Genomic DNA, 12,850 nt, shown 5'->3' on the forward strand with positions numbered 1-12,850 from the left:
CAGTTCTCAATCTGGTTATGTTTAGTCTGGACACCTCTTATCAGTGAGACATCCTGTGATGCTGGAGAGGAAGCCCACATCATTTCCTGCTTCTGGTCTCCGGTTAGACGTGTCTCACAGTGGTAACAAGTGAACCACTCCCCTTCCCGTTATTGAGAGCCTGGGTTAGACAAATTTCTGATTTCTATTGCTTTTTCTTTTCCTTTTTCCTTCTTCCTTAAAGTAACCACATCAAGTATTTGTATCTTGTGCTTTGGGCATAGCAGTGCCTTCATAAAGTGTGTGCATCCAGCAGCAGGCACAGCAGAAACACAGCTACAGTAAATGTGATCTAGAAGAACTCCCTTTACCATTAACACAGGTGTGTACAGTAGGCAAGTTAAGCGAATGTAAGATGATACTGTGTGGCAGCTGCCAGTGGTACACATCTCCTGTGTGCAGCAGTTTAAATTCAGGCAAATGTGCCCCATTTTCTTGAAACTTTTGTGGCTAACTCCTGACTCATGCCTCTTATTTACGATGCAGCAAGGAAATGGCCTTAAGGCTGTCATCTGAAATCTCTATCAAGGCCAGGGGTTCTCTAATGTGAGGTGTGGGTTGTGAATAGGGGACCATGCTCTTCTGTAGGAAATGTATTACTGGGGAACTGGGATTCTTTTTTTTGGAGGAAGGGGAAGGCAGGGCATGCAGTGGATTGCTTTTCAGTGCTGTTTCTCATGGCAGCCTCCTGGATTTCCTTTCTAACTCAGCTTAGCCTGCTGGGCTGGGTTATTTCAGAGGTTGAACAGTGAACTGCCTTGCATCCCCACATGTCCTGCAACAGCAAGACACAACAAGGTGATTTAAGGACGCGAAGCCTGAGCTCTTGGGTCAATGCTGGGCTTTGGTTGCTTTAAATAAACAGTAAAATAATTTCTTACATAAGAATCTGGTGAAGAAAGGGCAGGGAAGGATTTTTAATTCAAAGCTTTAAGCATACACATTACATGTAATGGCATGTTCTTGCATTCCAGGAACTATCCTGAAGTGACTGCCTATTGTGTACTGTACTGAAATGGATCTCCAAGCATTGGCACAGCCAACAGAATATTAGTGGAACTGAAGTAATGTCTTAGTCTTGTTGTCTTAGTTGCCTGTAAACAGTAATTTTCAGTGGACAAATGTGCAAGGTTCAGGGCAGAACTCACCTGAACTGAAGTTCAGGCAAGTTAGTAAGCCCTGAATTAGGACCAGGGATGTAAATTGACACGATGGGGACACAGACATTATATAGATAAGAGCTGGACTTCATCAAATTAGACAAAATGAGGCCAGTTGGCATCTGAGAAAATACAGATACAATCCAGTGCTGAGAAGTGCACAGTCAGTGGGTTTGCTTGCTGTCAGTGTTGAGGTCTTACCTGGGCAGAGTACTTGGCCCGAAGCCTGCCAGCTTCACAACCCTTGTCGCAGACCCGGATCTGCCTGGCTTGTTCCAGCTCCCTCTTTAGCCGTATCCGAGACTCGTTGGCTTCCTTCATTTTCTTCTCATTCTCAGCTCTCAGACGCTCAATCTCTTTCCTCAAGTTGCGCTTTGCCTCCGTTGCTTCTCTCAGTTTCTCCTTCTTTGCCACTCTTAGGAACTCCAGCTCCTACAACACACCAGCAGTAAATGTGAGAACTGAGGGGCAGAGGCTGAATTAGTGCAAATTCCATATTTAACTGAAGACAGCAAAGAGGCACAACGCTGTGATGTGTGCTGTTTGTGAATGTTTTGTGTACAGCAAAGCTGAACAAGGAAACTTATTGCTTGCTGAAGAAATCCATACGCAGATCCATTTTGTCAACCCCCACCAGAATACTTTGGGTAAGTCTGAGAAAAAGCAAATTGTGAATATTCTTTCTAAAGGAAAGGAATTCTGTTCCGCTGTAGGTAAGCGGTGTGCAGCCCTACCTCTCGTGGCTCCCAGCCAGCAGGCTGCTCTGTCACAGCTCTTGGGAAATCCCAGGCTGAAACCTTCGACTGAGTGCAGGCTGTGCTCTGCTCTGGGAACTGCCACCTCTCTCAGAAGTTGTCAGAAAGTTGTTAGAAGACGAGTCCCTCAGCATGCTTTGAAAAACATGGCTGACCAAAGGCCAGTCTCCCAAATGGTTAAATTAGGAACTTTTTTTTTTTTTTCAGAAGCAGCATTTCCTCCCTGTCAGACACAACCCTCACAGCAGCATGTTTCTGTTAAGTACCACTGCAGTCGGGTCATGGGAAATTCACTCTTCTGACAATCTCACTTCCTATCCAGGCCATTGTTAGCTCAGCCCTGCCTCTGGAAGCATGCACAAATGTATTTGCTCTGTATGTGGAACTGGAAGCCCACAGCTGCCCAAATGGAAAAGGATGGTTAGGGTAACTTCTTCTACCATGTGCTGGATTTAGTGCCTCAAAGCTCAGTTCTGCTGCTTCATCACTTACTTACCTGATATAACTCCTATTTAACTATACACTGTGTATGTAGTTAACAAGTTTAGCAGTTAGCTTCAAGTATATATACTTAAATACTTCTTTAAATATTTTTAATTTTAAATGCATAACATGAAGCAGATTCACTGAAATGCAAAGGAATGAAGTGATTGATTTTGCACAAAGTGATGAAGAACAAAAAAAGCAGCTCTGTGGAAAAGACAGTGCTCAGTCTCCCTTCTCCAGGACCTGACTTGCAGCTTGCACAGAACAAGCCATCTGCACATAAGAAGTATTCAGCACAGGGAGCTCTGCTGTAACAAAGCTCTGCAAGAATCTGAGTTGGTAAATTTCATTACACCTCTAACTGTGATCCTATCTACGCACTTCACAATCCAACTTTTTCACCTCCTCTTACTTGCTAGTAGAAAATCTCAACTCTGAGTTGTTTGTTTTTCCAGTTTTTAACACAGCAGTGATGATGCACACAAATTATGTCCCTGAGCTGCTGTCCTCCGTTTCATTCCTCAAAGAAAAGCCAGACTGCATCCACCTGCTCTTGACCAATGGTACAGATACCAGTGCTCTGTCCCCGGGGCCCTGCTTTACAGCTGACACCCCACAGCTATCTCATGGATTACACTTCTAGCTTGGTTCCAGCTCCACAAACAATATTCAAAGAGGACAGGCAAAGCTTCTAATCTGGTGCTCTCTTGCATTCCTATGTCCTAATTCTGCCCTATCACCCACCATTCTGTGCAGCCACTGTCATTTGATAACGGCCACATTATCTCCAACTTTTTTTGTCTGACTACTTCCTGATGCACCTGGGATTTAGGGAAATGAGGAGTTTCTCCACTGGATGAAGCAGGAGAGCTGCAGTTCAGTTCTTCATGAGAGCTTGGGCAGGCGTCTCCCAAGAACCCCTCCCTCCAGCAGCTGGGCAATGGCAGGACTTTTGAAAATCTTTTAAACTATGAGTAAAAGCTCCAAAATGACAGAGATGTTTCTAGTTCAGTGAAATTAAAATAAAATAAACTGTGCTGGGGTAGAAGATTTTTTCAGTAAAAGAAAAATGTTGATTTTGGTAACCATGGATTTATACTCTAAAGCAAAAACAGGTGGCAAGCTTAAAAAAAAAAGTAAGAATGGTTCCTGTATACTTTGGTTTCCCAGCTGAATTTACAAAACGTTCTCCAGTAAAGGCTGTTGCTATTTGGGAAAAATGAGGCAATTCTTTCTAACATGAGACAACTTAATGGTTTCTATCTGGAAGAGCATCTGCAGACAGCGATAAGAGAAAGCTATTCTTCAACATTACCTGATGTAGGCTGCGTTTGGCTTGCAAGGCAGCATTTAGCTTCTCTTCCTGCTTCACTCTCATTTTAACAACTTCATGGAGGAATTTTTCTTTGGCTTCTTTTGTATCTAGGCCACTGTCCAGGGCCTGCCTTAGGTGCTCCAGCTCAGCTTCCAACCCACTGCTGTGAGAGTCAGAATGTGCTGCAACCTCATATGAACTGTTGACTGGGACTGGGGCTTGCATCCCAGGTGAGCTCATGTCCTTTGCAGAGCTGGATGAAGTAAAGGATGGGGAGGAGAGCGAGGATAAGGAGGAGGTGACTGAAAAATAGAAACATCTAAAATTAATAAAAAAAAATGTAGAAAACAAATGTAACTCAAAATATGCTGAGCCCCATTTCTAAAGAGGAGACAGGCAGTAGTCAATGAAAAAATGGAAGAAAGAAAATACTCGTTTTATACTCTGAAGTGTGATGAAAATGCAAACCTGGGTATCATAGAGAACCAACTTATTTGCTTGAATTGTGATTTTGTCTTACATCACAAATCTACATGATCCTGACATTTTCAGTGGGCAGACCCTCTTACTTTGCCAAAACTACACAGCAGGTATGGACTGAACATACTGAGATCAGCAGCAGGATTCTCTAAAGGATACATTGGTAAGGCAACAGTAGTATCTTCATCCTTCATTGAGGGGCCCAAGATGTCAGTACTGTCTAAGAGCATTCCAACTCCTGATCCCTGCCTTATGTGTTGAGCTGCATGGATGTAGCTCTGAAACTACAACTTCACTCTCTGGCTGACATAAAATTCCATGCTTAGAAGTGTGTGTGCATTGCTGTGGGCTACGTGTTCATACACCACAAAGACTTTGCTCTGAACTACACATACATTACGTTCACCTCCGCACAACACCTACCTGCTTTAACTAAAGACTGTCTGTTTTAATGAAAATCTCTTGGTTTGTGGACCCCTGTGCTTCAGATACTTTTTGTTGATGCACCTCTGTTCCTGCCCCAGGAGAACACTCCCTCAATTTACATTCCATTCTCATTTTTCACTATTACAAACTTTTCATTAGTACCAAAAACTGTATCTTAATGTACCATTGAGGTATCAGGCCTCCAGAATCATGTTGGAACGCAACAGAGTTGTGAGTTGTGCGCTAACTCCTGGAGGTTAACCAGAGGAAAACAGAGCACAAATAAAGCAAAATAAGGCAGATATACACTTACATTCCTCCCTGGTTTCTACTTCAATTTCTGCTTCTGATTCCTTATCCTCTTCAGGCGCAGTAACAGTGGCCACTGGCTCTGGGACAGCCGGGGTCTCTGCAGCATGTTTCCTTTTCCGTGGCTGTGCGGCGCTGCTGGGCGGCTCGCTGCTGCGGGACACCACTGTGGCACAGGGTGGATTGCTCACAACTTTCTGTTGGGCAGGAGGTGCGAGGGCCACGTTGGGAGCCACAGCATTCTCAAAGCTTTTGTAGGAGTAAAAACTGCTTGAGAGGGGGAGGCAAAAGGAAGGAGAAAAAAAAGAGTCATATTCCTGACTTTAAAAGCATTCCCCATCCGTGCGTTACACTGAAACTGCAAGACTCTGACTGGAGTGATGGTGAAGTTCCACTGATTCACACCAGCTAAGAATCTGGCTGTCTATTTGTTAAGTACTCGATTAAATGTGGAGGGGATTTTTACTGCTAATTCCCATCCAGGTCAGGAGGGATCATGTACTCTGAGTACCAAGCTCTCCCAGAGTCTAAAAATGATGCTGTTTCCCCACAGTCTTTGTGCATTATTGATTTTCTTAACTGGACTTCTTTAGTTCTGTCTATCCATAAATGTTTTGTAAGCTTGGAAACAACTTCCCTACAAAGGCCACAGCAGACAAGAAGTGTATCCTTGTGCATCTTTACTTTCTTGACACAGAATGCATCTGAGTACTTGCACATAAAACCACATTAAAAAATAACTATGTTAAAGAAAGTAATACTGTAACATCAAATAGAAAGAATGTATCAAAGATGGCCTAGCACCTTCAACTCAGCATGTACAATACAAAGTATCTTCAGCTACCTATTAAAACAGGGGAACTTGCTGAAGGTCTTTTTTCCCCAGACTTCAGGTGCCCAAAGGCCTACTCTGATATTTGCTCAGCCCTTCTCTCCCAGCCTACTTCAACAATTCTGTTTAAAGGCAAGGATATGATGGTAGACCTCTTTTTTTTCCCCCTATTTTTTTCAATAAACCCCCACACCATCTAAGAAACTTGTTCATCACAGCAGCAAAACACTTTTCTCCCCAACATCGCTACAACACCTGGCAACTTCCATCAAACTTTCCAAAGAAACCACTACCCTGAGGCAGAAATCTGGCACCAAGGGTTTTCAGACTGAAAGCTATGAAGGCTGGCAAGGGAACGTGTGACTGCCCTGATGCTTTCTGTGACACCAGCAGCCCCTCCTGTTACGGATGGTGACTCACTCTTGCAGCAGTTCAATCTACTCAAGAGCAGCTAACAGCACCAGCTTGCTTTCTGACAAGGCTCACACCAGGAGTTTCCCCAGGCTCTCCTGCCATGAGCTCCCCCAGCCACCTGCCATCGATGGGCAGGCTGTGCTGCTGTCCTCACACCTCCGTCTCTTCTGCCAGCACAGGAGGGGCACAGCAGGGCTGGCAGCCTGCTGACCAGGCAGTGCTTCAGCAGTCACCTGGAAATGGCTGGCTGCTTCCTACCAACTGTCCCAAGAGAGGAACTCAATCTTTCTTTAAACAGCCTGAGAACTTCTGATAACTGCTCCCCAAAATCATCTGAAGTTCATGGAAGCAGCCATCATTTCAGATCTTTATGGTACATTTCACCTAAGGGAGCCTAGTTAACAAACACGATTAATGAATGCACACAACGCCAATAATATTTTTGTTTCCTTTCTGCTAACTAAAACACTGCAGCTGCAAATACTTTTTATTCCAATACTGGTGAGCTAACAACTAACAAACAATGCAATGCAGCAAACATAAAGCAACTTGCTCGCCAATTACTCTCCACGGTTGCCAGCCCCATTCCTCCCTCAGCTCCTTACCTGTCTCGGATCAATGCAGGAAGATGGCTTGAGAGCTCTTTCTCATTTGCTGATACAGCAGGGGACCAGGGCCGGAAAGCTGAGAGGCGCTGACGGGGATGGACACAGCCAATGCTCTGGGAAGGAGGAGAACAAAAAATAAGTACAAACCATCTTTAAAAAGAATTATTCCCAACAGGGCACTAATAATTCAGTTAAGTTCATGTTCGCTTATCTCTAAAGCTGCTCCCCCACTGGCTAAGGCCTACTGGCTTAGCAGGTTCCACTGGAAGAGGTAACTCTACCAATGAGAAAGCCCACGTTTTTTTCTTTGCCAACAACTTATCCATGGTTTGCACAGACCACATGAGGCTCCTGAGTTTCAGGATTCTTGTACCTCAAAGGCATGAAGGAATTGCTTACTCCATCAGCACAATCAAGGTCAGTGAACACTGGAAGATGGCAAGGAAATTGGGAGGACCGCATAGCTCAATGCTTGCTAGGAAAAGGATAGAAATGTGATTAATTTAGAAAGCCTGGGCAAGGTCTTTCTCACATTAACTCTTCTGGTTTTAGTAGAGGGATGTTACACGCTAATTCTATCTCTTTTGATTACAAAATACTCAGCAATCACCTTATTAGATGAACTGGATAAGGACCGTAACCAACTGGACTGCTTTTCCTTCTCAGTAGAAGCTGGAGATTGGGAAGCAGAGTCATCTATTTTGGTTTTCTTGGAAGCAGGAGGATCTGAAGGGACCTAAAGAGAAAAAATCAAAGACAGTTATTAATTCTGCAATCAGTTTAGAAACAAGATATAAAGTAAAAGCAAATTTTGTATCTGAATGTAAGAAACATCACTTTTGCCTGCATTTTTAACTCTTAGGAACAACAAAGGAGTGAAAACATGGGACAGGCACAAATTACAACATAACGTGGTTTCATTCCTCCATTTAAAACACCCAGGTAAAGCGTAGGTGGTGCAGGAGTGACAGGCAGAAATGTGAGACATTCACACCATGTTGCAAAGAAGTATCTGCCTTTTATTATTTTTGTATGCAGAAAGGTAAGTTTTAATGTGGTTGCTGAACTGGAAAGATTATTTTAAACGAGAACAGAACAGACTTTGTTATTCTGTTTGCAGTGGTTGTTATGCCGATGACTTCACTACCCCACAGCTGCAGTGGATTCTGGGGGTGCTGCCAAGAGCTGCTTTGCCTTTTCCACAAGTGGCTCAGCTTGGCCCATAAATCATCCCCAAGCATAAGAAAGCCCTTTGGCAAGCAAAACCCCTTTCCTTCAACACTGTGAAGGAATAAAATTCCTATAGTCCCAGAGTGGCTTGCAAAAAAATTGGTAACTACTGGTTTAACTGGTGCACTGGGGACACCAGCTTGAAGCCCTGCCAGTACAAACTCGTCTGCCGGCAAGGAGGGAGAAGGTTCTGGACCTTGCTCTGCACCATGGCTACAAATCACAAGAGCAACACGCTGCCTCGCTTTCTCTTCCATCTTCTCGTCTTTCTTCTCGCAGTTCTGAGCTCTGTGTTTCCATCAGTCTGGTTCTAAGTGAGGTGGCAGAACCATGCTGAAGAACCACCAGTAGCTCATCTTTGCGTTACATTTTCCCAGCCCAACATCTCACTTCAGTTTTTGTACACAAGCAGTTATGCTCCTTTGACAGACACACCTGTATGGCAAAATTTTGAGGGCCCAGAATGCTTCAAGGAGAGGATTGGATGGTGATAGAAGGTTAGGACCTCACTGGTCAGCATCTCGCTTTCTGAAAACCAGTCCTTTCAAGGCATCTTAAACTGGGAATTCTGAGACTGCTTCTCCAAATTGTTATTCACACCTGAAAATGGTGACTTTACCCAAATACACGAGGAACTGAGGCAGTGTTGCTAAACTGCACTGATTCAGACTCCCAGCTGACTTCCAGGCCAATGAAACCAGAGCAATTCCATCCCTTCTGCACACCTTAATTAGGAGGAAATTTTGACATGTACGAGAACAGCCTGCTCCTTGCATGGAAGCAGGGCAGCAGTGTGAATATCCAGCTCATGCCAGTTCATCTGGCAGCACGCACACTCCTAGGGCTTCTATAGCCCAGTGTGCATAGCAACATAATCAAACCAAGTCTGGAGGTTTTAGTAAAACATTCCCTGGCACTCTGGAGCTCGGGGCAGCTTTCCATATGTAGCAGATGAAGTAGAATGACATGGGTGTGTATATGTGTAACCGCAAGTACAAAATTAGCCCGTACCAGTGCTAAATGCCAGCTTCGATGGATTTGCAAAGAGTTCTTGCAGCACAGCCTCAGGCTCACTTAGGGTTGACTCCGGCACTGGCTACGGCACCTCCCATCCAACCCAACCAGAGAAGGCATTTCTGAATGCTTTTTGTAGAAATCACAGGACAATGCACTGGAACAGATCTGTTTCTTGCTTTCAGAGATGCTGTCTGTGCAGAATTAGTGACAGCATTCGAAAGGTATTTGGCAAGTGACTGCCGATCCCAGCCCTATCCACTGGGGATGGTGAGCGGCGTGGGGAGGGGAGCAGCGCTGGAGGGCGGGGAGGAGGAAGGGGGCTTGGAATGGGAACGGCAACAGGTGGTGGGGCTCACAGAGCCTCCTTCCCCCCACCCGCTGCCTTCGTGCCCCTCGGCACCACCCAGCTGGAGCCGGACCCGGACTCGTCCCCGCACCGAGCGTCAAGCAGCGGCTCAGGGAGAGGCGGGTTCAGAAGGGGCTGGAGGGGAGAGATTTAACTAGAATGATCTCATTTGCATTTTTAAAGAAATCGTGCCTCCTCTCCAGCTTTCTCCACCGTCACCCTTCTTTTCTCTTAAATCGAGGCTGACATCCGAGGTTCAGGAGGGCTCTGAGCACAAAAAAAGCAGCAGACGTGGGAAGGATGCTTAACCTTTTGTTGCCAGGAGCCAGCACCGATCTGACAGCGTGGGATGCTGCGAGGAGTAAAGCAGTAAATGTGTGCATGGGGGGAAACGGTTTTACCCTCCCCACAAAGAGATGAAAACAAGGTGAAAAAACGGGAAAGGAGACAGGTGCTCAACAGCTCCAACATTCATCTCCCATCGCAGAGCTCAGCAGCACTGCTAACAAACTGGTGCCGAGTGGCACAGCTCACCAATGGGACTCAGTCACACCTGAGCTGCTGTGATGACCTCGCACACTTTTCTCTCCACTCTGCCCCGTTCTATCTATGCAGATCTCACATCCTGCACCACACGCTTAAAACAATCTTTGGGTTCCATTTCAGCAGTGCCAAAATTCTCGCTTTCACACGCTATGAAACGCTCAGGCAATCCATGCTGCTGCCCATCAAAACACAGAGGTAGGTGCCCAGGAGCCTCAGTCACAGGAGGGGTCGCTGCCCCACTGCACTGCCTGCTGCTCACCCCATCCCACGGATGCACTTCACACAACTTTCTGCCATCTTTTGTAAATGACTCGTCAAAAACTTCAAACCAAACCCTGCAAAACCAGAATAAATATTTCCTTATTTTCTTCCTTGATTTCTCTTCCATTCCAAGCAACTTGGTGACGCGTTACCAACCAGGCTTTTATTTGGCAAAGTAGTTACTGCATTTTCTGAAATCCATAGAGAAAAGAAACTTACTGATACAAAGTGGGCCCAGAAATATAATGTGAAGCGTTTCCTTAAGCTTTCAGACTGTTGTTTTCTAAAGCAAATGACATTTTGAGGGGGAAAAACATATGGAAAGATTTATAATATTCCCTAATTTTTATTATTATTTTTTAAGTAAATTCCAAAGGGAAACTTGGGCATGTGAACTTCAATGTTATCCCTTTTAAGACAAACTGATAATAAGCAGCCTAATTTGGCCTCCAGCCAACCAGGGCCATGTTGGACATGTCAGATCAAATTTTCTGGTTCAATTCAGTAATACAGTAACAAAGCACGAAACCAGCAGAAAGCATTTCTGACCCCGTACCTCTCTGACTGCCTTCCCTGGCACACACTATCAGGGTGGAAGTGGCTGACCAGGAGGCACAGCCAGCTCAGTGGGTGAGAGAAGGCAAAGGTGGGCCCAGAAAAAAATGCTTTGCTTTGGTGATTTGGGCTGTTCACGGATGTGATTGCTGGTGCCTGTGGATTTACCAAATACACTCCCGAAGCAATCTGCTGCCTTCCCCTACCTTATTTCCAGCTCTGCAGGGGCTGGGCTGGGTGCCTGGCTCGTGTTCTCTGAGCCCTTCTCTCCTGGCTCTGCTGCACTCAGCGACTGCCGCATCTTCGGGCCGCTCTGTGCTGTGAGCTGCCATCCACTAGGGGATAAGCTAAGACCACTGAGAACAGGACAGTGCTCCCTTGGGAAGGAGCTGAGTGCCAGCCAAATGCTGCAGAATGGCCAAGTCAGTGGAACCACACAGAACACCACGGGCTCGCTGCCACCCAGCCTGGCTGACTCCTGTGCTCACTGGCTGGAAATGATGTTCCCGCATCAGAAGTCCCCACGTAGCATCCTTATAAAGGTTCATCCATCCTCACCGTTGATTTGATGTCCTCAAAAGCTATCCCAATACACAGAACTCTGTATTTCAGTCTCTCAAGAAAAACAATTTGGGAAATATCTAGAAGCTGAAGAACTCAATTTCATATTTCTACCTCTCGTGGAAGTCAGAAGCATCTCAACTGAAAACCCTACCGCTAAAAAAGCCTGCAAACCCAGAATAGGCAAAATAAAAACTGGGCTCTCAATCTATAGATAGATGCTGTCATTTGTTCAAGCTATCGCTTCTGCTATGAGTTCATGCAAACAGCTGAGTTCGGTTACACCAGGAGGAAGGGTGGGGCTTCCTGCCTCCTCTGATGCTCGCCTGGCTGTGAAAATCAAGCAGCTTTCTCATTAGGGGCACAAACCACAAGACCAGACGCCGGTCTGATACAATGTGCAGAAACCCCAGAGATAGACTGCTTGGGTTCAAAACGTGTCAGACATTCGAAGAACACATTAAAAATGAAAGAGCAGCGCTTGTGGTGAGCACACAGAATGCCCTGCTGGCACCTGGGTGCCGCAGCCCCGCTTGCGGCACAGCCTGAGCTCACCAGGTCTGTGCCTGAGGGCCCAGGGTCTCCCACTGACCCCGTGAGTCTCTGCTGAACCGTTACCTGCTTGCTCTTTGGTGTGCTTCTCCTGTCCTGCTCTGGACCACCTCAGCTCAGATTTTACCCCAAGGGAACATGAAATTGAGGCAAAGTCCTGAAACAGCAACTATCCTCCAGAGCAGTGCAGGCCCTGCTGCAATGAACACACCTGCACCAGAGGCTGTGGCAATTATGAAGAGCCAACCTACCACCTGTTATCAGTCTAATGTTACTCTTTGGGTAAGCTGGACAAGACAGGTGGTTTAGAGGACACGGGCAGCGTGCACGCAAAGAAGGGCTTGGGACCCCAAGTTTTGCTACCAATTGAGCCTCCCCTAGGAAGCTAACTCTAATTCTGTTCCACTTCAAAAAATGTGTCAAGAATAAAACGCTAGACAGTGAAAATATTCCAGTCAAAAGAACCGAGGGCTTCCCAATATCCCATTTTTCATAGCTCTGGTGATGCACATGCACCCATTTTGCCCCTCCATTTGGGGACACACAATCACAGTCACCTCGCCTCTCTCCAGAGCACATCTGTCAGGCACAGCACAGAGTGTGAGCCTGCCTGGAGCCCAGCTTCCCCTGACCCTGTGCTGCCCATCCCAAAGGGAGATCTTGTGCAGAGGGCAGCTCATACTGCTCTGGCAACAAGGTGAACGCAGCTGCCCAGTTGTCAGACAGGGTGCTATGGACACAGGCAGGGAGTCTTAGGAATGTGTGGAGATACAGCATGCTCATCTTAAACAACTGGAAACTGGGTTATTCTCACACCAAACTAACTTCAGCATATTCTTCTTTGTACTACACCAAATTCAGATAAAAGATAACTTACTCATTCTATGCAGAAGACAACATTTTGGGATTTATCTGCATCTCTTCAAAGAAAAACCACACAGATACACACCTCACCAAA

The 12,850-nt window shown here is 45.8% G+C and overlaps 1 protein-coding gene across 5 annotated transcripts in view; it reads right to left on the bottom strand.

Annotated features, from left to right (window-relative positions):
- The window catches only part of SKI (SKI proto-oncogene), a 101,438-nt gene that overhangs the window by 4,748 nt on the left and 83,840 nt on the right, over positions 1-12,850 (bottom strand). For 3 of the 5 annotated variants that reach the window (XM_048967775.1, XM_048967773.1, XM_048967777.1), the window contains 5 exons: positions 7,435-7,560; positions 6,822-6,937; positions 4,975-5,240; positions 3,756-4,057; positions 1,401-1,631 (listed from right to left, as the gene is read on the bottom strand). In XM_048967775.1, coding sequence (XP_048823732.1) covers positions 1,401-1,631; positions 3,756-4,057; positions 4,975-5,240; positions 6,822-6,937; positions 7,435-7,560 — 1,041 coding nt within the window. The remainder of the gene's footprint in view (positions 1-1,400; positions 1,632-3,755; positions 4,058-4,974; positions 5,241-6,821; positions 6,938-7,434; positions 7,561-12,850) is intronic. The other 2 variants (XM_048967776.1, XM_048967778.1) reach the window with 1 other exon arrangement.

The sequence above is a fragment of the Lagopus muta genome, chromosome 21 (genome assembly GCF_023343835.1).
Source record: "Lagopus muta isolate bLagMut1 chromosome 21, bLagMut1 primary, whole genome shotgun sequence".
In the NCBI taxonomy this organism is placed as follows: domain Eukaryota; kingdom Metazoa; phylum Chordata; class Aves; order Galliformes; family Phasianidae; genus Lagopus; species Lagopus muta.